Source organism: Aquarana catesbeiana, linkage group LG02 (genome assembly GCF_042186555.1).
Source record: "Aquarana catesbeiana isolate 2022-GZ linkage group LG02, ASM4218655v1, whole genome shotgun sequence".
Classification (NCBI taxonomy): domain Eukaryota; kingdom Metazoa; phylum Chordata; class Amphibia; order Anura; family Ranidae; genus Aquarana; species Aquarana catesbeiana.
The window spans coordinates 694,870,768-694,896,855 of record NC_133325.1 but is presented as its reverse complement, the minus strand read 5'-3'; the positions used below and the strand labels follow the sequence as shown (position 1 = coordinate 694,896,855).

Genomic DNA, 26,088 nt, shown 5'->3' with positions numbered 1-26,088 from the left:
AATCACTCCCTGGTTCGTCAGTTTTTCAAGGGTTCTATCAGACTTAGACCTCAAAGAAAACCGAGGTTTCCCAAGTGGGATCTTTCTCTTGTCCTGGATTTCCTTTCCACGCATGGAACAGATCCTGACAAACCTCTAGCAGTCAAAGACCTTACACTAAAAACCGTATTCCTGGTGGCAGTCACTTCAGCTAAAAGAGTGTCTGAAATCAGAAACTTAGGTTCAAAAGAGCCTTTCTTGACCTTTTTTTCCAGATAGAGCAGTGTTAATTCCCATGCTGGGCTCAAATCCTAAAGTTACATCTATTTTTCACAAAAATCAAGAAATTGTGCTGCCCCCCTTTGGGACGTCAGAGGGTCAAGATGTCCATCCCCTCGATGTGGGACACACTTTAAGTCAATATTTGGAAGTTACGGAATCTTTTAGACTAATAGACTTTATTTTCATTCTTCTACATGGAAAAAACAAAGGAAAACGGGCCTCAATTAGATCCATTTCTGCTTGGATAGTACAGACCATTCAAAGGGCTTATAAAGCAAAGGGCCTGGCTCCTCCAGAGGCAGTGACTGCACACTCAACTTGGAGTATCTCAACCTCTTGGGCGGCCTCTCGTCATGTCGCACCTGAAGTTATATGGAGAGCGGCCTCCTGGTCATCTATTAATACTTTTGTGTCTCACTATTGTGTAGAACCAGCCGCCTTGTCATCCGTTAATTTTGGTTTGCAAGTGCTGTCAGTTGACGGTGTTAAAAAAAATGTATTTTCTTTGCTTAGCATTGTGTCCCACCCGGGTGTGTTTGGCAAGTTAATTCCCACACGTATGCTGCCATGGAGCCTGTCAGGAAAACAGAAAATTTCCTATCAAATACTTACCGTAATATTCCTTTCCTGATAGACTCCATGGCAGCAGGAGTCCCTCCCAATGCTTGGAGTAGGCTAGTTACGGAACACGGCTAGGAGTCCAGAGCTGAAATTTATGGGAGAGGGGTCCTATTGGGTAGTTATGGAGGCGGGGCCAACCCACACGTATGCTGCCATGGAGCCTATCAGGAAAGAAAAATTACGGTAAGTATTTGATAGGAAATTTTCCGTTGTCTTTTACATTTTGCTATAATAAATATCCCAAATTTAAAAAATAAATAATCTTTTTTTTCCTCGGGTTAGGCCGATATGTAGTCATCTACATATTTTTGGTAAAAAAAATTGCTATAAGTGTATATTGATTGGTTTGCGCAAAATATTGATATTGCGATATTGCAGCAGACACATCGGACACTTTTGACACATTTTGGGACCAGTGACAATTATACAGCAATCAGTACTATAAAAATGCACTAATTACTGTATGAATGTCACTGGAAGGGAAGGGGTTAACACTATGGGGCGACCAAGGGGTTGTGTTCCCAAGTGTGTGTTCTAGCTGTGGGGGGAGTGGGACTGACTAGGAAGAGACAGAGATCGGTGTTCATACATAGTATGAACACACGAACTGTCTCCTCTCCCCTGAGAGAACTGGGATCTGTGTGTCTACACACACAGATCCCGGTTCTCACTCTGTCACGAGCGATTGCAGGTGCCTGGTGGTTGTCGCGCCTGCCGGGCACTCGCATCGGCTCTGGCGGTGAGCTGCGGGCAAGCGCCAGCGAAGCAATGTAAGGTAACGTTGTTTTTCCCCAGGGGAGCCAACCTGCCATAGTACAACTGCGGCAGCTGGTCAGGAAGGGTTTAAAGTGAAAGTAAACCCCCCTATTGTTTTCAGCCATGGAAGCTGCCATCTTTGCCTCTGTTTAATCTATAACTGCCATGGTACTGCACAGTTATGACTTCAGCCATTGGATGGTTTGACAGTATGGTTGAGAGCACAACCAATAGGAGTGTTACATTTCCGGCACGTGCCGTAAATGAAACTGGTTTTATGGATAGGTTTACTTCCGCTTTAAGTAACCCAGGAGTCTTCAGTAGAGGAGGAGGGGTTTTATCAGCTAAGCACACACTCCTGCATGCATGTGTGGGCTAAGGGCAGATGGATTCCAGGAAGTAAATGCTACATGAATCATTTGCCCTTACTCAAGATGGCCACGGCCAGAAATGATAGCGGGTTGTTTTTCAAAGTGATTTCTCAGCAAATTAAAGCATAGAGACATGGATCCTCTTTAAGAACCCATCAAGTGAACCTTGGACTGAGCAAGTCAGTTCCAGACACTGAAAGCAGATAAAGTGGGAAGGGGGGAAGTGCTGCCCAGAACCCCAACCCAGGATCCCAGCACTAAAGGGGAAGAGTAATAAGCATAGGAATTCAGGTCATTTGTGCCCTTTTATGAACCATACATAAATATTCATTAGTGTTAGGACACATACTGTGTACTAGCATGCCTATGCTCCTTCCACATGCTCATAGCATTCCATGCCCACACTACTCTTTAATTAACTACACTACTATTTAATTAACACTAAAAACACATAAAAATTGGAGAAATGGAACAGTGTTATATTTTTTCATAAATATTTTATGTATATAAATACAATTTGTATTTTTTACTCTGCGAGGCATTCCTGGATATACTTCCTGGCCAGGAAACTAATTTAGCTGTTGAATGAAAGGATGTTGTTTATCTCATTAAGGACAGGGCTGGAGGTTTCTTTTCCTGGCGTTGGCAAGTTATGAGAAATAGTTTGCAGTTCACTGAGTGATGTGATGCTCAGCCATCATGACAAGAAAATGTGCAGAGTAAGCCATTACAAGAGCCTGGGACCCTCCGAAGGACTGCAGTCTGCCGTTCACCGTCAGCCACCATTCCCCTTTCAGTACTCGGGAAAGAGAGTGGCACATGATTATATTGTGGACATAGAGAGGAAGCTGCTCTGTCTCCTTGTTGTCTCTGTACCCTCATACCACTGCTCCATTTTACTGCTGTTGGCCTGGCACAGCTTTTCAGCCTGAAGCACCACATCTGCCGTTCTATCTTCCTACCGTCATACTAGTTACACATACTGTGGATATGGAAGGCTCAGAAAACCATTACCTTCTCCTGGACTGGCATTGCTGTAAACTCTGAGATTGAATTCCTTAAATAGTTTTACATTTGCAATCAATGCTAAAGCTGGCCATGCTTAGTTTTTGTTCAATCAGCCGGCAAGCTGAACAAGGAAAAAAAAACAAAAAGATCCATCCACAGTAGATGGAGGAATCCCCCCGCCGGAACATTGTACTTTGACGGCTGCACCCGCCACTCTCACAGTACACAGATAACCAGAATCAGCTGATCCATGGACATTTTTCCAACATGTACTTTTAAAAGAAGTGGATTATCCACTTGGCCTCTGGAAGATTTACCCCCTTCATGAGGCCATTTTTTTGAGCTACAGCACTGCGTGACTTTAACTGACAATTGCGCGGTCATGCAACGCTGTACCAAAATAAAAATGATGTCATTTTTTTCCCCAGAAATAAAGCTTTCTTTTGGTGATATTTGATCACCACTGCGTTTTTTATTTTTTGTGCTATAACATGACAATTTAAAAAAAAAACAATCTTTTTTACTTTCTGCTTTAAAACCTATCCAATAATTAAAAAAAAAAATTAAGAAATTAAAATTAGGCCAATATGTATTCTACTACCTATTTTTGGGGAAAAAAATCCCAATAAGCAAGCGCATATTGATTGGTTTGTGCAAAAGTTATAGCATCTACAAATGGGATATACAGTGGGGACGGAAAGTATTCAGACCCCCTTAAATTTTTCACTCTTTGTTATATTGCAGCCATTTGCTAAAATCATTTAAGTTCATTTTTTTCCTCATTAATGTACACACAGCACCCCACATTGACAGAAAAACACAGAATTGTTGACATTTTTGCAGATTTATTAAAAAAGAAAAACTGAAATATCACATGGTCCTAAGTATTCAGACCCTTTGCTGTGACACTCATATATTTAACTCAGGTGCTGTCCATTTCATCTGATCATCCTTGAGATGGTTCTACACCTTCAATTGAGTCCAGCTGTGTTTGATTATACTGATTGGACTTGATTAGGAAAGCCACACACCTGTCTATATAAGACCTTACAGCTCACAGTGCATGTCAGAGCAAATGAGAATCATGAGGTCAAAGGAACTGCCTGAAGAGCTCAGAGACAGAATTGTGGCAAGGCACAGATCTGGCCAAGGTTACAAAAAATTTCTGCTGCACTTAAGGTTCCTAAGAGCACAATGGCCTCCATAATCCTTAAATGGAAGACGTTTGGGACGACCAGAACCCTTCCTAGAGCTGGCCATCCGGCCAAACTGAGCTATCGGGGGAGAAGAGCCTTGGTGAGAGAGGTAAAGAAGAACCCAAAGATCACTGTGGCTGAGCTCCAGAGATGCAGTCAGGAGATGAAAGAAAGCCAGGCACTGCTCATCACCTCTCCAATACAGTACCAACAGTGAAGCATGGTGGTGGCAGCATCATGCTGTAGGGGTGTTTTTCAGCTGCAGGGACAGGACGACTGGTTGCAATCGAGGGAAAGATGAATGCGGCCAAGTACAGGGACATCCTGGACGAAAACCTTCTCCAGAGTGCTCAGGACCTCAGACTGGGCCGAAGGTTTACCTTCCAACAAGACAATGACCCTAAGCACACAGCTAAAATAACGAAGGAGTGGCTTCACAACAACTCCATGACTGTTCTTGAATGGCCCAGCCAGAGCCCTGACTTAAACCCAATTGAGCATCTCTGGAGAGACCTAAAAATGGCTGTCCACCAACGTTTACCATCCAACCTGACAGATCTGGAGAGGATCTGCAAGGAGGAATGGCAGAGGATCCCCAAATCCAGGTGTGAAAAACGTGTTGCATCTTTCCCAAAAAGACTCATGGCTGTATTAGATCAAAAGGGTGCTTCTACTAAATACTAAGCAAATGGTCTGAATACTTAGGACCATGTGATATTTCAGTTTTTCTTTTTTAATAAATCTGCAAAAATGTCAACAATTATGTGTTTTTCTGTCAATATGGGGTGCTGTGTGTACATTAATGAGGAAAAAAATGAACTTAATAGATTTTAGCAAATGGCTGCTATATAACAAAGAGTGAAAAATTTAAGGGGGTCTGAATACTTTCCGTCCCCGCTGTATACTGGAACTTTTATTTATTTTATACTAGTAATGGCGGCGATCAGCAACTTATAGCGGGACTGGGATATTGCGGCAGACAGTCTGACACTAACTGACACTTTGTGGGAACCAGTAACACTAATACGGCGATCAGTGCTCAAAATATGCACTGTCACTGTACTAATAATGCTGGAAAGGGGTTAAACATCTTGGGCGATCAATGGGTTAATCGTGTGCCTAACCAGTGTTTGTGTTTACCATATGTGCTGCTTTTATAAAGGGATCTGATGGATTTTATTCCATTGCAGGTACACAAAATCTATTACTTCCCCGCCGTCAGAATGGAGCTCTGCCTTGTTTACATAGGCAAAAATAGGAAATATTTGTGTCTTGTGTCAACATATTTTTTGTACAATAAAACATTATCTTTTTGATACAACATTGGTCTAATATTTTAAACCCCGCTGCCTAAAAACCCCACCTGGGGAAATCCTTTTCCTATTTTTGCTTTCATATCAGGGGTGAGCAGCATCCTTTTTTCCCCTCCCTCAAGTGTGTCTCTCCTTTGTCTTGTTTACATAGGCAGAGCTCTGTTCTGTGTCTCTCATCACCAATCAGCAGGTGCTGGTGGACATCTATTGGCTGGCACCCGCTGATCGGCTTGTGTTGTGTCAAATCACATCACAGTGGTGCCTGCGAGCATCCCCTACCCAGAAGTGCAGGATCATGTACTAGGTACATGATCTGCCGCAGGAGAGCCGCTCTGCCGCCATATAACTAAGTTATGTAGTCGGGAAGAGGTTATAGAGTTGGCTTCGGAACAAATAGAGGAGCCCATACATTGATTGATATTTGGTGGGTCTCTGCTATATGGGCAGCCTAAAGAGCAATTTCAGTGCCACTCTGTACTGGCTCTGCCTCCTCCAGCACCGCCAATATGAAGCATACACAGATGCACCAAAAGGCTCTGGGTTTCAGGTACTGGCAGAGCCATTCAGCACATCTGTGCATTCACAGGGAATTATCCAGAGTGTGTGCAGGTGTGCTGCAGGACTTGCTCAAGACAGGAAAGTGACAGGGAGCCACTGCGCTGTGCTCTGCCCTTCCAGTGCTCACTGGAGTGTCAGGCTGTGGAGGGAGCAGTGCACTGAGAGGCTGAGCCAGCTGCTGGTCAGGAATCTGGGGGATCCCAACATTAGTGTCGGTATCCCTGCAGAGCATGGACCGGCTCTGTGATGCCAGCCGACAGCAAACTTTAGCGCACTGTTGGTTGAATCTGGGTCACAATAGTGCAGAACCAAGTGCACCCATGTGACTCACACAAGTATGGCCGAAAGAGTTTTGGCCATACTTCTTCTTTAGCTAGAACACAAAAACTTACCCAACCTTGATTTGTACAAACCTATTAAGATTCCCCGATGTCTCAGCACTATAAATACACCACTTTATTAAGTGCCATTATTGATATGTATTTAATTTATTATTCTCATGGATGCCAACCAGTGGATCACTCAGCATACCTGCATCTTTGGCAACTTCAGAGACATCTAGGTTCCTCATTTCAGCCATATATCCCAAGACAGTGAATATGACAAAACCTGACAAAAAACTGGTCATGCAGTTCACAGTGCTCGTCACCAGTGCATCCCTGTGAAGAACAGAAGATATATGTATTAGATATATTTATAAGTAAACTTAATAGGGATCATGTAGAAAAGCTGGCAGAAAGAATGAAGGCCTCTTGAGCCCCCTAGGGAAAGAGAGCCTTGACTGATGGGGGCATGGCTAGGTGTGTGACAAGGGGAACGATTGGTTAGGACATGGGGATGGGCCTGAGCTCAGGAAATCGTGTGCCCTAGGGAATTCTGGGTCTTACGGAAGAGTCGTTGGAAGAGCTGCCCACCCTCCCACCCCATTTTTCCTATGTTTGGTATGTCACAGCTTGCTGCGGTTTTCTTGACCTTGCCAGCAGTTAAAGTTGCTGTAATGGGCTATGCCCTTGATAGAAAATTGGAAATAGGCTGTCTGTCCAGCACTTATGGTAAGGACAGGCCCCACTTCCCTCTTTTGGTTAAGTGCTCACAGTACGACTGTGACTGGTACTGGTTAAATATGTTCACCACTTCCCTCTTTTGGTTAAGTGCTCACAGTACGACTGTGACTGGTACTGGTTAAATATGTTCACATGTTATGTGTTGGAATTTAATAAAGCTGTGGCCTTGCCCTTTCCAACCTAATGGTTGTAAGTGTCGTGTTTAATGGCGTGAAGGGCAAGGGTGGTGGGGGATTTTATCCCTTGGTGTTACGTTAAGTGGTACCTAAGCCCATTGCGCCTCAGCAGTCAAGCATACAGGTGTTGCTCTTTGTTACCAATCAGATTCAGTTTGACACTTTTCTAATGTGGAATATAAAAAGTAAGGCAGAACATTGATTTGTTGCTACAAGGAACAACCTTCCTTTCAGCCATGATTTTTTTCATAAAGAATACTTTATGTTGTCAGTAAAGCAGAACAAAACCCATCAATTTAAAGCGGAACTAAACCCAATGATTCTAAATCCTCTTATCCTTTACAGCCAAGGAAACTGCCATTCTAGCTTCTGTTTAATCACCATGGTGCTGCCTATGGGACCGTGTATGACACCAGCCATTTGAAGGTCTGACAGTTCGGTTAAGATCACAAGCAACTGTGACAGTTATTATTCATGGCATGCACTGAATGTAACTGTTTTGGGAAATGAGGAAACAGTTAAATCGATGGATTTAGTTCCTCTTTAACCACTTCAGCCCCGGAAGATTTTACCCCCTTCCTGACCAGAGCACTTTTTGCGATACCGCACTGTGTCGCTTTAACTGACAATTGCGAGGTCGTGCAATATTGCACCCAAAGAGAATTGACATCCTTTTTTTTCCCCCACAAATAGAGTTTCTTTTGGTGGTATTTGATCACCTCTGCGGTTTTTATTTTTTGCGCTATAAAGAAAAAAGAGTGACAATTTTGAAAAAAGCGCAATATTTTTTACTTTTTGCTTTAATAAATATCCTCCAAAAATATATAATTTTTTTTTTTCCTCAGTTTAGGCTAATATCTATTCTTCTACATATTTTTGGTAAAAAAATATTGCAATAAGCATATATTGACTGGTTTGCCCAAAAGTTATAGCGTCTGCAAAATAGGGGATAGTTTTATGGCATTTATTCATTTTTTTTTTACTAGTAATGGCGGTGATCTGCAATTTTTATCAGGACTGTGACATTATGGCAGACACATCGGACACTTTTGACACATTTTTGGGACCATTGGCGCTTATACAGCGACCAGTGCTATAAAAATGCACAGATTACTGTAAAAATGTCACTGGCAGGGAAGGGGTTAACACTAGGGGGCGATCAAGGGGTCAATTTGTTCGCTAGAACGTGTTCTAACTGAAGGGGGGAGGGGACTGTGTAGGGGAGATGACAGATCGCTGTCCATACTCTGTATGAACAGACGATCTGTCTGTTCTCCCCTCAGAGAACCGGAAACTGTGTGATACAGATCCCAGTTCTCCGTGTCTAACCAGCGATCAAGGGAGCCTGTCGGTGATCGTGACCGCCGGGCACTCGCATCGGCTCCGGGGGCGTGTGCCCCCTAGTTGCCACAGGGCGAAGTGACGTTACATAACGTCGTTTCGCCCAGTTGTGCCATTCTGCCGCAGTAAAACTGCGGCGGCTGGTTGGCAAGTGGTTAATTTCTCAAAACAGTTATATTCCTGGCATGCCATGAATGATAACTCTCACAGTTTCTCAGATCACACCGAGGCTAAGATGGCAGCTTTCTTCGCTGTAAAGGATAGGAGTGTTTAGTTCTGCTCCAAGTGCCTGATGTATGTGGAGTGTTCCAATTGTAAATATTTTGCTGCCCAATCAATTTTCAACTGTCATCTTTACTGCTCAGATAACAAATTAATCAATGTTATTACCGGTTGCTATGGATAACAAGACATTCAGTACATTTCAGGCTAACCCACAGTATTTAAATCTATTTATAAATAAAATATTGGTGTCACAGCATTTGCATAGCTACCATGAAAAGGTCAAAGTACAGGTTAAACATACTAAAAAGTAGACAATGGCAGACTAATGCAAACAGTAACATAAAATAAAAATTCCACGATTAGGAGGATTTCTTTCCTATTTTACCTTCTTTCAAAAATGTGGTAATATGGTCATAAGTAATCCTTATAATGTGCCTAATATGTTTATTTTCAATGATTGTCAGCTCCATCTAGTGGCCATCATGTGGTATTTTCCTGAAATACCTCAATCAGGAAAATACTGCATTATGGCCACTAGATGGAGCTGACAAAGATAAGAAATAAACATATTAGACAAATTATCAGGATTATTTGCGACAGCTGTGTAAATGCTGTGACATTTGTACAATGATTATTTATAAATAGACCCTATGGTATAATCAATTTTTTGAAAGAAGGTAAAATAGGAAAGAAACCTTCCTAATTGTGGCATTTCATTTTTAATTGTATTTTCCTGTTTGCATTATTTTGCCAGTCTCTCTACTTTTTTCTATGTTTAACCTGTACTTTTCTTTATTTGTTTTTTGTTTTTGTTTTTTTAATATTGTAATTCTCTTTATTGATATTTCATTTCAATTCCTACAAATATATTACAATTACTATTAAATATATTACAGTTAAATAGCCTCACTTCAAATTAACCATAGCTAACAACACCCCAATACCCCCCCCCCCAAAAAAAAACCCCACTCACGATTGGCTGTCACAGCAGTCACATGATCGGAAAGCTCACGATCGCAAGTAGCCCACTGGTAACTGTGCCGTCAGCGCGTAGGGTGCGTGCTCTCGGAACAGCTTTGTGGACATTTTGGTACACCTATATGCAACCTCTTACCGTTAAGTCCCACCCACCAAAAGGCCGCGTATGGCCAGCGCAAAGGTGTTGATACATTTTCTGCCTAAAATGGCTGACAGAACACATTGCACAAAAAAAGGTGTCCCTGAAATTTTTGTTGGAAAAGTTGGCAACTATGCAGGAAGGGGGTCCACTGCAGAACACGTGAAAGGGTCCTGCTGCGGGACCATAATAAAGGGCCCGTGATGGGAGTAAAGGGCCCTGGAATCAGTGGAAAGGGCATCGGGGCCCTGAAGGTTTTAGTTATTCCTCTGCACTTACTACAACAGTTTTCAGGCAGACAGATGAATACGTATATATGATACTAACTGGTAGCAGTTGTTGTGAAATTTATTGTAGCTAGCGAAGGCCAGCAACACGCCGAATCCTGGGCCCAGCGAGAAGAATATCTGTGCAGCTGCATCCACCCAAACCTAAACAGACATGAGAAACAAAGGACACTTTGTGTATATCGCTTTTCAGATCAGATTGTATTAAACATAAAAAGTTAGATAGTAGAACTATAGTCAAAACTTTTTTTCATTTTGGATAGCGTAAGGGTGTTTTTTTGCCATCTGTGTCCCATTGTGGAGATTTCCCATCACTTCCTGTCACATAGCCAAACAGGAAGTGAGAGGAAATCCCTTCAAAGTAAGGGAATTCCTTGGGGACCAAAACTAGTGTCCCCATTGGAAGATTTTCCCTCTATTACTTTTCTGGGGGCAATACAAAATTTGTGATTTTCTTTCACCTTCACTTGCAATAACAATTGGTAAACAGGACAGATAGAGGGGGTGAATCTCCTTAACAGGGGAACAGACAGCAATAAAAACTGACAAGCATTCTAAGCCTTCTCCACTCTATCCAGAACCAGTTAAAGTTAAACCTTAAAGCAAACCTCTTCAAAAATCGCACTGCACCAGTATGCATTGATGTCAGCAGGCACCATAGAGAATACTGTGTTTTTTATTGCCACGCATTGTAGTGTGACGGCAGACATAGGAGAAATCGCACTAGTGTGAAATGCGCCTAAGTTGAATGTAACTGCATATACAGTGAGAGCAAAAATTATTTGATCCCCTGGTGATTTTGTACGTTTGCCCACTGACAAAGAAATGATTAGTCTATAATTTTAATGGTCTGTTTATTTTAACAGTGAGAGACAGAATAATAACAAAAATATCTGGAAAAATGCATTTAAAAAAGTTATAAATTGATTTGCATTTTAATGAGTGAAATAAGTATTTGATCCCCTATCAATCAGCAAGATTTTTGCCTCCCAGGTGTCTTCTATACAGGTAATGAGCAGAGATTAGGAGCACTCCCTTAAAGGGAGTGCTCCTAATCTCAGCTTGTTACCTGTATAAAAAAACACCTGTCCACAGAATCAATCAGATTCCAATCTCCCCACCATGGCCAAGACCAAAGAGCTGTCCAAGGATGTCAGGGACAAAACTGTAGACCTACACAAGGCTGGAATGGGCTACAAAACCATTGCCAAGCAGCTTGGTTAGAGGGTGACAACAACTGGTGCAATTATTCGCAAATGGAAGAAACACAAAATAATGTCAATCTCCCTTGGTCTGGGGCTCCATGCAAGATCTCACCTCGTGGAGTTTCAATGATCATGAGAACGGTGAGCAATCAGCCCAGAACTACACGGGAGAATCTTGTCAATGATCTCAAAGTAGCTGGGACAATAGTCACCAAGAAAACAATTGGTAACACATTACTCCGCGAAGGACTGAAATCCTGCAGTGCCCACAAGGTCCCCCTGCTTAAGAAAGCACATGTACAGGCCCATCTAAAGTTTGCTAATGAACATCTGAATGATTCAGAGGAGAACTGAGTGAAAGTTTTGTGGTCAGATGAGACCAAAATCGAGCTCTTTGACATCAACTCAGCTCACCGTGTTTAGAGGAGGAGGAATGCTGCCTATGACCCCAAGAACACCATCCCCACTGTCAAACATGGAGGTGGAAACATTTTTCTGCTAAGACAACTTCATCGCATCAAATGGACGATGGACAGTCAAATTTTGGGTGAGAACCTCCTTCTCTCAGCCAGTGCATTGAAAATGGGTCATGGATGTGTATTCCAGCATGACAATGACCCAAAATACATGTCCAAGGCAACAAAGGAGTGGCTCAAGAAGAAGCACATTAGGGTCCTGGAGTGGCCTAGCCAGTCTCTAGACCTTAATTTCATAGAAAATATGTGGAGGGAGCTGAAGGTTTGAATTACCAAATGTCAACCTCGAAAACCCTAATGACTTGGAGAGGATCTGCAAAGAGGAGTGGAACAAAATCCCTCCTGAAATGTGTGCAAACCTGATGGCCAACTACAAGAAACGTCTGACCTCTGATTGCCAACAAGGGTTTTGCCACCAAGTACTAAATCATGTTTTGCAAAGGGGTCAAATACTTATTTCACTCAATAAAATGCAAATCAATTTATAACTTTTTTGGAAATGTGTTTAAATTATTTACTGATCATTTCCTTGTCAGTGGGCAAACGTACAAAATCAGCAGGTGATCAAATACTTTTTTCCCTCACTTTAAACAAAATAAAACACTAGGCAACATAGCCTTTCTAAACTCAAAAATAAAGTAGAATTAAAGGAAAAACATTTTGTTTTCATTATGGATGGAGTAAGGGAGGGTTATAACCTCAGTCAGTTTTTTTTTTTTTTTGCCATCTGTGCCCCATTAGGGAAATTTTCCCTCACTTTCTGTCCCATAACCAAAACAGGAAGTAAGAGGAAATTCTTCCAAAGTGAGGAAAGTCCTGGTTGTCACCAGGGTCACCAGAACTAGTGTCCCCATTGGAAGATTTCCCCTCTCTTGTGTTCTGGACATAACACAAAATTGGGATTTTTTTTTACTTGCACTTTTGGTGATAACAGTCACCAGGACAGTAAACAGAATAAATAGAGAGGGTGCATCTTCCTGACAAGAATAAAAACTTGACAGGTGTAATCGCTCTCCACTGACAAAAGCTAAAAAGTCTTTAGTTATATTTTAATGTACTTAATGTTCTACTTTAACCACCCTGCCATTCCACCTGTTTTTCATTTCCTGAAAGTTTAGAGTGTGAAGTCATCCAGGAACTAACTATGATTTTTCTGGTTGTAGTAAAAATGAAAGAGATGAATTTGCTTGTGACCTTTATAGTCTTGTTGAAGGGTCTTTAGTGGGAATTACACTAAAGAATAATGCTAATAAAGGTATAGTGCCTTAAAAAAGTATTCATACCCCTTGAAATTCTCCACATTTTGTCATGTTACAACCAAAAATGTAAATGCATTTTATTGGGATTTTATGTGATAGACCAATACAAAGTGGCACATAATTGTGATGTGGCTCCTGGTATAAGAAGCAGCGTACAATGTATAGAAATGTTTTTCAAATATCAAATTTACAAATAAATAACAGGAAAGGTGTGGTGTGCATGTGTATTCAGTCCCCCGAGTCAATACTTTGTAGAACCACCTTTTGCTGCAATTACAGCTGCACTTTTTTTTTGGGGATGTCTCTACCAGCTTTGCACATCTTGACAGTGACATTTTTTCCCATCCTTATTTGCAAAATAGCTCAAGCTCTGTCAGATTGAATAGAGAGTGTCTGTGAACAGCAGTTTTCAAGTATTGCCACAGATTCTTAATTGGATTTAGGTCTGGACTTTGACTGGGTCATTCTAGCACATGAATATGCTTTGATCTAAACCATTTCATTGTAGCTCTGGCTGTATGTTTAGGGTCTGGCTGTATGTTTAGGGAGGTGAACCTCTGCCCCAGTCCCAAGTCTTTTGCAGACTCTTAACAGGTTTTCTTCTAAGATTGCCCTTTATTTGGCTTCATCCATCTGCCCATCAACCCTGACCAGCTTCCCTGTCCCTGCTGAAGAAAAGTATCCCCACAACATGATGCTGCTAACACCATGTTTCCCGGTGGGGATGATGTGTTCAGGGTGATGTGCAGTGTTAGTTTTCCGCCACACATAGCATTTTGCTTTTAGGCCAAAAAGTTCAATTTTGGTCTCATCTGACCAGAGCACCTTCTTCCACATGTTTGCTGTGTCCCCCACATGGCTTCTCGCAAACTGCAAACAGGACTTCTTATGGCTTTCTTTCAACAATGGCTTTCTTCTTACCACTCTTCCATAAAGGCCAGATTTGTGGAGGGCACGACTAATAGTTGTCCTGTGGACAGATTCTCCCACCTGAGCTGTGGATCTCTGCAGCTCCTCCAGAGTTACCATGGGCCTCTTGGCTGCTTCTCTGAATAATGCTCTCCTTGCCCGGCCTGTCAATTTAGGTGGACGGCCATGTCTTGGTAGGTTTGGAGTTGTGCCATACCCTTTCCATTTTTGGGTGATGGATTGAACAGTGCTCCCTGAGATGTTCAAAGCTAGGGATATTTTTTTATAACCTAACCCTGCTTTAAACTTTTCCACAACTTTATCCCTGATCTGTCTGGTGTGTTCCTTGGCCTTCATAATGCTGTTTGTTCACTAAGGTTCTCTAACAAACCTCTGAGGGCTTCACAGAACAGCTGTGTTTATACTGAGATTAAATTACACACAGGTGGCCTCTATTTACTAATTACGCGACTTCTGAAGGCAATTGGTTCCACTAGATTTTAGTTAGGGATATCAGAGTAAAGGGGGCTAAATACAAATGTACACCACACTTTTCAGATATTTATTTGTAAAAAAGTTTGAAAACCATTTATCACTTTCCTTCCACTTCACAATTATGTGCCACTTTGTGCTGGTCTATTACATACAATCCCAATAAAATACATTTACATTTTTGGTTGTAACATGAGAAAATTTGGAAAATTTCAAGGGGTATGAATACTTTTTCAAAGCACTGTATATACTTTATAATTTCTGTCAAGAGTAGGTTAAAGGCTATAGGTATCTTACTGGAATCAATATAAAAGGGGGAGGCACTATAGGGCAGCCCTCAAAAATTCCACTCGCCTGCTTGCATTTTGCAAATGGATTTTGAGAGCTGGCGAGCTATTCCTGCCTGGGAAGTGGGGGGGGAGGGGGGGCGAGCACCGCCAGCATGCTGGTTGTATGGGAGTCCTTCTCCCAGCGCTCACAGAGGGGAAGAGAGGAGAGCAGGTGGCCGGAGCTTTTGACAGAACACCTGATCATCAGAGCACTGGGAACATCACTAGGAGGATCACTTGAAATTTCATTTCAATTGCCGTGTGTTCCCTGCACTCGCTGTTACACACAACCCCGCCCCCTGGTCCCAGGACTTTGATAGACAGATCACCCGTCCAATCACGAGTGACGTGTATCAAAGTTCCCTGGCCAGGGGGCGTGGCTGTATGTGACGCCGACCGGCAGGAACATACAGCAATTAAAATGAAAGCTGTGATATTCCTCGGCGCGCTCACCATCCACCCAGTAATCCACTTCCTCTCTGTTCCCCTGCATGAAGGGCACAGATCGGCAGCATGAAGGGCACAGGCAGGCAGCCTTGATGGGCACAGATAGGCACGGATAGGCAACATGATGGGCACAGAACGGCAGCATGATGGGGACAGATAGGCAGCATGATGGGCACGGATAGGCAGCATGATGGGCACCGATAGGCAGCATGATGGGCACCGATAGGCAGCATGATGGGCACGGATAGGCAGCATGATGGACACGGATAGGCAGCATGATGGACATGGGCAAGCTGTATTGGTGGACACGGGCAGGCTGCATTGGTGGACATGGCAGGCTGCATTGGTGGACACGGGCAGGCTGCACTGGTGAACACGAACAGGCTGGATTGGTGGACCAAGGTGAGGTTGCATTGATGGGCACAGGTAGGCTGCACTGATGGGCACGGATAAAGTTGGTGTTAATATTTATTTTTAGAACTTAATACTGCATAAAACATTTAAGTGTCATATCATGAGATAATTTATGAGGGCGTGTTAAGGGCATTGTAGGGGTTGGGTGGGGCAACTGGTGGCAAGTAACCCTTGAGGCTTTGCTAGTAGCTCAGGACTTTTAGCTCAGCTTAGCTCAGCTAGATTTGCTAGTAGCTCAGAAATTTTGAGCCCTGCTATAGGGTATCAATCCACTACATGAAGGAGGGCTTATGAAAGTATAATTTTAAACCCTTCTGTAGTACTGATATAGTGTCCTGTTAACTCCAGGTCTCAAGGTTTCCCCACATAAAGCACAGAATTTATCTTGCACTATACTGAGAATATGGCTATATGATTTTAACCAAATCATTATTTTCAGTAAAGAATATATTCTACTGCATATATTTGGACATAACTTTTATTTTTATAATAATAACACTTCTCATTTGTTACTATGGGGTATTGCAATCTAATTTTGTTGGGCATGAATTGTTTAAATATCATAGCTCTGGTGAGAAAAACTAAAATGCATTCACTTTGTACTTTAAACTGAATGGTCAATGTGTAACTAATATCAGTTTATGATTCCAATGAAATACTGCCCCCTGTGGTCAAATTGTCTTACTGCTGGCTTACCAAGACACCTGTACAGTTCCCTAATTTTGCTTCTTACACCATTCCTTGGTTGTTAACTATATCTGAATTATCACAAGCAAGCTGTTATAATAATAATATATATATATTATGAAATGTGTTCATGCAAGATGAAAAAGGGCTCATAAAATTGGGGCACACAGTGGTCTTGAGCTATGGTTATTAGAATATGTTTAAATGAAATGCTGTCATTTTCTTATATGATACAGAGCACCTGTCCCCATTTACAACACACAAATAATTTCCTTACAGGCGGTGCTTTCTATCTGTGTCAGACAAAGCAGTGCCTATCTTCTGAAAGCTTGCCTCATAATAGTTAAAACATTCCCATGAGGAAGCTGTGGCAGTACTCACTCAAGGCCAGATTTCAATGACATGCCCCCACAGACCACTTCTCCTGCACTGCCCCCATTGTGGTCAAATGGCTCCATGCAGTAGCTTATATTCTAGGACTGCAATTTATAGTTATGTATATAGTAGTCTTACCTCAGTAGTAAGCAGCTTCTCCCAGTTTGGCTTCAGGTAGAAGATAACTCCCCTCCAGGCACCTGGCAGCGTGGCCCCTCGTATAAGAAGCAGCGTAAGTACAATGTATGGAAATGTTGCAGTAACCCAGACAACCTACAAAGAAGGCATATACTTTCATACATAAATGATGTGATTCCTTCCCTTTGTTATGAATTGTAGCCAACATTTAGGCCATAGTCTAGCCCACATTCCTACTTCAAAATAGGTAAAAAGAGGATGGGGTTGGTATGTGATGGGTCAGACAATTAAATTAAAATGAACAGTGAACTTTTCTTATTTGCTACCTTATTGTCTACTAAACATACAATTGAATGTGTATTGTAATATCCAATAAGTGACAAAAATTCTCATAAATTCTGCCAGAAATCTTAAGAGCTGAGAACTTCCTGTGCACAGCAAAAGGTTATGGAGTTCAGGAAGAGGGTTTGGGGGACGGGGAAATGGCTGTATTCTTTGTAATGCAATAGAAATTAAGTAGGCAGGGCTGACATCACATGATAAGAGTTGGGAGAATTCAATATAGCCTCAACAACAGATTTCTGGTGGTAGTTCCCTTTAGAATTACTTGCACCTAATTCAGACAAGCATTTGTGAAAGTGTCGGTAACATTACCGACATGCGCAGCAAATTTAGGTAGTTCTGACTACCGCCACTTAAGGAACTGTCGCTATGGCTGTGACAACTTCTTAAATAATTACCACAAGTTCTCAGTTAAGAACACTGGTGGTAATTAGGAACAACTCTTAGCTGTTGTACAGAGATACACCAGTACCTAGAGCAGGCCCTGCAAAAAAGGGAGAAAAGCTGGTGCCATGGAAGTTAGCTAAAACATTGTTTTAATAATGCAGGTAAACAGACAAAAAAGCCAACGTATTTCAGCAATCAGGCCTTAATCATGGCTGATGATCGATTAAACGCATTGGATTTTTTGACTGTTGTTCACCTGCAATAATAAAACAATGTTTTTGCCGACTTCCATGGCACCAGCCTTCCTCCCTTTTTTGCATAGATTACATGGAGGTTTACAGAGACTTCCCAGTCTCTGTAAACAGTCAGTGCTGTGTTCTTAATGCTCACCAGGTATTACACAGGAGGTAGTAGCTTGGGTGCACCTGTTTTAGAACAGGCCCAGCCTGTGATAAGAAGCTGTCATATATGTGACAGTTTCCCGCACAGGGCTACATGCCCTGCCTCATTTAGCTCTATGTAATATATAAGGACTGGGGATACAGTTGATGTCATCGCCTAAATATGGGCAATGCCAATATTTGTGAAAAAACTCAACACTGAGTGGGCAGGGCCTGAGGGGGAACTAAGAGACTAGTTTTCTATTAGAACAAAATATTACAGCGCACACATGCAAAAAAGACATTTACCTCCAGCAAGGCTTATTTAAAACACCTAGACATTTTCAAAAAATATGGGGATTTGGTCACACCATATTGCTATATGGTGCTTAAGTGGGTTTAAGCACCATATAGCAATATGGTAATATCTTGTTCTGTTGTATGGTCTTATGGCTGCACCATCTTTAATGCATCTTTTAGGGTGTGCCCCCCAAATATCTTGTTTGTTAGTTCTCTATTAGGTCTGCTTAAATTTGGATTGGATTGACAGCGCATAGCAGTGGGTTTATTTGAAAAGCCACTTTTGGACTGGGGGAGCTGGAGAGTGATTCAGTCCACTAAATTTCTAATCAAAACTGATTTCATTCTGTTAGATGGAGTATTTTTGTAAGGAGGAGTTCTCTAGTTAGACATGAGAGAATGATTGTAAGTTTCCAGATTCATGTTTCAATGTAATGTTTGATTCAAAGCTGGGTATGGCCATTCTCAGTAATTATCAGCGAGGTCCAGACAAAAATAAATGTCCTGAGCTAACATCACCATGGAACTTTTTGCTGCATGGTCAGAAGGGTAAATTTGCCCAAACCTGACTCTCTTCTGTGGATTACTCTTCAATAGAAGCAAGAATGCAAAAAATGTTCTACAAACTCTTTTAAGCTTCACACGTGATGACATTATGCAAATGTATATTGAAATAAATAGAGTTTTCAGGCAATAACTGCTCAAGAATTATCCAATGAGAAGCTGAGAAACGAATGACTTGCCAGTGATTTGTATGTATTCAATAGAAAGAGAGTCTGCAAAGGCAAGTAGGTAATATTTGTATTACCAAAATTCTACCAGTGGTAGAATAAAATGTATATGTTCATAAGTAAGATCCCAGATTGTTAAACTAACCTTTCCAGATGTCTTGACTCCCTTCCATATGCTAAAATATACTACAGTGAAGATAAGAAGAAGACAGAGTGAGAGCTGCCAACTGATCCCTCCAAGCTCCTGTAGACCTTTTGATTTATGTATCTGAAGCACCAGTCGGCTGAAAAACAGAATGATACCATAAATACCTAAAGCCATTCACCCTGGACAATGTGCCAAGGTAGCAAACCATAATATACATAAGAAAAAACAGAACTGCTTCAAAAAACACAAGAAGGTCCAGTGCAAAGATTTCAGGGGTGGCTTCTTAAGAAAAGTGCCCAGCAGCTCAGCAGGTAAAGTGGTTGTAAGCCCATTTTTTTTTTATTTGCTGACAGGTAGGGATTTTTTGACAGCAGGCATGCTATGAGTTAAAGCATTTGTTAACCCCCCCAAAAATTGGATCCTGCTCCTTTAAAGCATGTTATATGACACAGTGCTTGTCCTGTGTCATTTGGCCCCATGTAACAACCAAAAAACCTGGCTGATCCTGCCAGTTTCTCTCCACCCCGCTGTAAACTGACCACGGCGTATCATGGCTGCTGAGCCCTGACACCGTGGTCAGTTTACGTGCCTCTGTCATCAGCAGCCTGCTATCTGCTCTCCTCTCTGCTCCTGTGTCCTCCTCCCCCTCCCATCTCTGTCTGTGTGTGAGCTGCCCCTCCCCCTCCTGCTGCTCTTATAACACTAACCTGTATACACCATCAGCACTGCCTCCTATTGCAGTGTCCCCCTCTGTGAACGATTTATAAATATAAATGCTGTAAATACCTCATTCCAGAGCCAAGATTGTGATCACATGACCAGCCAGCTCTCTCCCCCTCCCCTCCAAACTGACATCAGCAGAGGAATCTCAGCCCCGCCTGCTGCATCTCTCAGAGGAGGAAAGGAAAAAGCTGTCATGTGATCGCAGTCTTGGCAGTGAAATGAGGTATTTGCAGGATTTATTTTTATAATCACACACAGAGGGGGATACTACAGTAGGAGGCAGTGATGTAGTGTATACAGGTAAGAGTGGCTTAACAACCACTTTAAATCTAAGGGGGTGCACGAAATCTCCCAAACTTATGTCCATTATTTATAACTCACAGGTTTATGGCTCTGCTGGAGCATACACTGACACTCGGGGCTGTGAGAGAGAAGAGAGAGGCACACAGAGCTGCTATGCCCACCCCTGCCCTCTGCTGCCCATTCAGTGAGTTCGCATAATACAAAGACTTCTGTGATTGGGCAGGAGCAGGGGAGGTGCGGACATAGCAGCTGTACTGATTCTAATGTTGAAGATGCTTGGACCTGAAGCATCAGCATTGGACTCCCAGATATTCCAGGAGCACAATAAAATTGGCAGATGTAAGTAATGATAATGATGTGACTCCCATGCACATGCGCAGGGGTGACATCATCGAGGCCCAGCGATTCTAGCAGCCGACGAGATTGATCCCGGAAAGAAGACTGGGCAAGGATGGAAGCGCCCGGGACCTGAAAGTTGCAAGCAGTACCTTGTGGATCAATGGCACCTTGAAGTGCACATTATTACAGGTAAGTCTGTCATTATGTGCCAGTATGTGGTGCATGCTAGTACAATATGACCTAAACCTGCAGGGGGGGACATTTCTTTATTTTTGTTTTTTTTTAACAGACTTTTCTACTGCTTTAATTCCAATAAAAAAAGTAAATGATATATACATAACTATATACTGTAAGTGCCTGTAATTAATAAATAATAGTAAAAAATAATTAATAAATAAAGGTAGAAGGAGCCATTAAATATAAGACAATACAGGTCTTTAGTTGCCCTGAGTGAGCACTCAATTTAGTAATTTCTCCATATATTACAGTTAGTGTTTCCATGGGTTGGTATAAGTATACACTTGCATACATTCATTACATTTTTTAAATTTTGGATAGAGAAAGGGAGGGTTATAAATAATGTCAGTTTTCTATTTTGCTATCTTTGTCTTTGTGGAGATTTCCCTGCAATTTCTGTCCCATAGAAAAACAGCTAGTATCGTCATCAGAACTAATGTCCCAATTGAAAGGCTTCTCCTCTATTTCTGTTCTAGTGACAACCCAAAATTTGGGATATTCTTTTGCTTTCACTCTCAGTGCTAACAGTAAATAGAACATATAGAAAGGGTGAATTTCCCTGACAATAAAACCCTGAGATGTGTTCTAATCCCTCTCTACTTTGTCCAAAACCAAAAAAAAAAAAGTTTGGATTATACTTTAAAAGAGAAGTATGGGGTTCATTAAAAAAAAAAAAAATCACCTAGGTGGATGCAGTATCGATCCGAAGCTGCATCTGTCCTCCACTGCTCCGCCCCTCCAGCACTCACTGGAGCGTTGGGCTGGGGAGGGGGCAGGAGTGGCTGCCTCAGACTTTCAGCGGGTTGTGACTATAAAGTTGGGATCTTTCCAGAGGCTGGACTGGCTGAGTGACGTCAGCTGACAGCAGGCTTTAGCCCACTGTTGGCTGAAAATGAGTCACAGGGGTGCAGAACAAACTGCACTCTTGTGATCAATAGGAGCAGTAGGGCCAAAAAAGCTTTTGCCATACTTCTTTAATGGTGGTTGGAAGATTCGTGCAGCTAATACTATTTTTCTTTTTTCTTTTATTAATGTATTATCTTTTATTGTCTGTTTGCTTTAAGAACTATATTCTGGTGAACATGTTTATCCACTTTAAATAAAATGAGCCCTAATTTGAAATTAGTTCATATTACACTTCTTTAGGTTTTTTTTGCTTTTTAGGACACAAAATCTACAGCCTGTGGATTTCTAACATTTTAGCATTTGAGAAGGAAATGTAAGGGGATATTTGGGATTTCCTCTTATATTATGGCCACCTGAGGAAAAAGCCATACCCATGATTACAGGAACATACAGTTGTGTATGAGTGCCCTGGAGAGTTCAATGGGTTTTTTTTTTTTTTTTTATTATAATTTTTTTTTTTTAATTTAATTTTATAATGCAGAAAAAATACAAAACAGAGCAAATATGTAAATTTGTAGAGACGAATGGCTGAGTTGACCAAGTGCTTCCAATAGTCAAGTGTAGGAGCCACTGGAGATTTCCATTTTAAAATGATGGCTTTCCTAGCATAAAAAAGGAGACGTACCAACAGGATTCTCAAGGCCCTCGTAGGAGCTGTCGGTTGAACCAAACCCAAGGTACAAATATCTATGCCCAGGGGAACTAAAATAATTGTCAGCATAAAAATAAATTGTGTGAGTTTAGCCCAAAACGATTGAATCAAGGGACAGTGCCAGAAAATATGGGCAAAGTCTCCTGGGTCTGTCACGCATATCCAACACCTGCAGGATAAATCTTATGTAACCATTGGGGGGTGAGGTATATCTTGTGAAGGATTTTAAACTGTATTAAATGGTCTCTAGCGGAGACCAGGTGGGATGTGGGATAATCCCATAGGTCTTCCCAGTCCTCCCCATCCATGTCTGGGACCTCAGTGCTCCATCTGGAGTGAAGACCTCTCAAGTCCCTTATGGATAGAAGGGCAACAGAGCTTTATAAATAGTGGAGGTATGTTTGTTCAGAGCATCGTCCCTTAGCAAAGTTCCATGGAGGTGAAGGTTTGTAAATATATTTTATTTCAATGCGTTACCACCTGAACATAAAAAAGGAGCACAAAATATTCCAAAATATTTATCTGAAATATTTATGCTCTTGTAAAATTTACTGGGTTTTTCTGAATTGAAAGCAATATTCATATCAAACATTGAATCTTGAATGCCTCTCAATTTACAGTCAGTGATGTAGTCTAGGTTCCCAGTTGTTCAGAAAGCAAAAGTTATGTTTGCTCCACTTATTCTACTTATCATAACCCAAGAGAAATAAAAATCCTTGATCTTGTTATATTAATACTGCTTCAGGGCCCCCACATTGATCATATCTTGTTACTTCTGACTGAAATGCTTGTTTATGTCTTATGTCTACACAGAAGCATTGTAAAACCTGTCTAGCCTAAGAGTGTGTTACCCTCCACCACACTTACATGCACTTACGTGTAAAACTCCTCTGCTGGTGAGATAGAGCTGTTGATCCACGTTACACTGCTGTTTTGGAAATAATTGGTGCAGTTGTCTGTGTTCCACTCATTGTGGCAGCTGGTCCAAGGCAGCTCAGATCGGAATGAGAATATGAGGTAGTAGAGAGCCCAGGCCATAATGGTGTTGTAATAAGATGCTACATAAAGTGCTATTATACAGATAGCATAACCAATTCCTAAGGAAAAAAAATGATCATTATCAAATCAACACAATATCAATAATCAAGAATAACATTAAAACGCACCCTATGCGTGTTTCTTAAAGCTAATCTGCAAGTTTAATGACTGATGAGTTGTAGAGGTCCTTCTGCATTTTTTGGAAAATTACATACAATTATGTCTTTGATGGCTCTTAGTCATGCAGATCATGGTATAGTTAGTAGTGGTTAGTTAAGTCGTATCCAGCTGGACTTTTTCTGTAATGTTGAAGGCTTTTTACAGACTGTCCAAGCAAATGTTTCAGTTCTAGAGGTCTAAAAACTCAATTTGAGTGTGACTAACCTTGTTTAACTAAACATCTGGAGAGAGCATGCTACAAGGCTACCTGTGGGCTACACTAAACGGTACGAGCAGTGTGTCTACATTGTAAGCAGTTTGAGAATATGTTACATAGGGATGACCTATGGTTCAGCTTGAACCCCTTAGAAACTGTCTCATCATAGCTGGCCACCGGTCCTATCTGGTGAATTTGTGGAATTCTTGGCCCACAGCTGCACCTAACAAAGAGGTGGGGATGCTGGTGACATCATTGATCTAAAATGGTCACATGACCATATTTGGACAATGTAATTGACCAAATATGGCCATCTATTTGATCCATGAGAAAGGATTCCAAGAGCACCGTGGGTTTTCTAAAGTGAGTGCCCAACAATACTTGTCTCATTTCAAGCACTTTTTCTCTTTTAAAAAAAAAAATTACACTAGCAATTAGACTTTGATTCAGTTTATATGTGAAATTTTCAGCTTCAGTTTCAACTCTTGGAATAACGGGATTTTGTTTAGCCAAAGGAATTGAGAAACTGATAAAATGTGAAAAAGAGCCTAGAGTTCCACCAGCTGGAAGAAAATGGTAATAAATAACATGGTTATGCAGTAAAAAAAATCACCCGAAAAAGGAAATGTATTTAGTTTCTTTGTGTTAGTTATAATATTAATACAGTATACATAGCTCCCAACTGTCCCTGATTTCGAGGGGCTGTCCCTGATTTAGAAAAAAGTCTCTCTGTCCCTCTTTCCTCCTCATTTTGTCCCTCATTCTGGTCTGATCTAAATAGTTGTATATACAATTTCCTTTTTTATCTTTAAAAAAGTGTTTTCCTAAATTGCTGCATTTCTAAATTTCAAAAGCCAGTATAAAGGAACAGTATGGGCTTAACTAATCATTTTTTTGTAGAATTCTTCTTTAAGGGCGCGTGGCAGGGGGTGTCCCTAATTCCTACATACTTTTGCTAATAGGCGTCCCTAGTTCCCATCTCAAAAAGTTGGGAGGTATGCAGTAACGATAATATTAGAGATGAAGTTTAATCTGCTACTTCCCTGCTTTCTCCTTTTTCCGAATCACCATGCTAACGGAATTAGACAATACATTTCTGCTTTTTATTACAAAATGTGTTTTAGTCACAGTAACATCATCACCAGGCCTTTATGCTTCTCTATGCAATGCAGCCAAATCCTGCTGAATATCTTCCAGTGAAGAAATAAAGTGGGCTCTATTTGACTTCTAATGGAAACTGTGAGACGCTTACAGTATTTAGTGAAATCAGAGTAGGCAGTAGGACAGGAGCCTGTACAGCTGTTGGCTCATTGGTAAGGCTACAGTTTAACTTTAAATAAAAAAAATATATATATAGTTATATCTACTATTATAATTTACATTATTGCACCTTCCACACACAGGAGGTATGATACTGGTATAAGTGAGCACACTTTCTAACATTTTTCCATTAAAGCAGCAAATCTCTCTATTTGTGCATCAACTGCAGCACTTCCACTACAAAAATGCAACTGCAGGACTGCTAAAACACTTAAGCCGTGTACACACGGGTGGACTTTTCGGCATCAAAGGTCCGACGGTCTTTCCGACGGACTTTCGACGGACTTTTGGCAGACTTTCGAGCGAACAGACTTGCCTACACATGATCACACCAAAGTCCGACGGATTTATACGGGATGACGTACGACCGGACTAAAATAAGGAAGTTGATAGCCAGTAGCCAATAGCTGCCCTAGCCTCAGTTTTCATCCGTCGGACTAGCATACACACGAGCGGATTTTTCGACCGGACTCGAGTCCTTCGGAAAGATTTGAAACATGTTTCAAATCTAAAGTTCGTCTGATTTTCTCCCAAAAAAGTCCACTGCAGGTCTGATGAAGACCACACATGGACGGATTCGTCCCGTCGGACCAGTCCGGTCAAAAAGTCCACCCGTGTGTACACGGCATTAGAACTCACAATGTTTCTGTGCAATGCAGCTTCAACCTTGTGGAAAATGTGCCTTTCTGGGGCAAGATTTGATCTCCAGGTAGGTATTTACTGTGCTCTAGAACCTAAAGGACATAGGATGTAGGACTTTGAAATGTTATGTTACTTTTCTGCTAGTGGATCTTTAAGAACTACTAGAGAAAGATTACCATAAATGCCTCCATAAGCCTCCCAGGACTGTGGTTAGGAGCCAAGCTGCCAGAGAACTCTAA

General features: G+C 41.5%; 1 protein-coding gene across 1 annotated transcript in view; it reads right to left on the bottom strand.

The window, feature by feature from the left end:
• SLC6A4 (solute carrier family 6 member 4) overlaps nt 1-26,088 on the bottom strand; it is a 179,680-nt gene that overhangs the window by 67,027 nt on the left and 86,565 nt on the right. The window contains exons 4-8 of the mRNA XM_073616846.1: nt 23,351-23,570; nt 19,311-19,449; nt 17,026-17,160; nt 10,335-10,438; nt 6,616-6,743 (exon numbers count right to left, since the gene is read on the bottom strand). Of these exons, the coding sequence (XP_073472947.1) occupies nt 6,616-6,743; nt 10,335-10,438; nt 17,026-17,160; nt 19,311-19,449; nt 23,351-23,570 (726 nt within the window). The remainder of the gene's footprint in view (nt 1-6,615; nt 6,744-10,334; nt 10,439-17,025; nt 17,161-19,310; nt 19,450-23,350; nt 23,571-26,088) is intronic.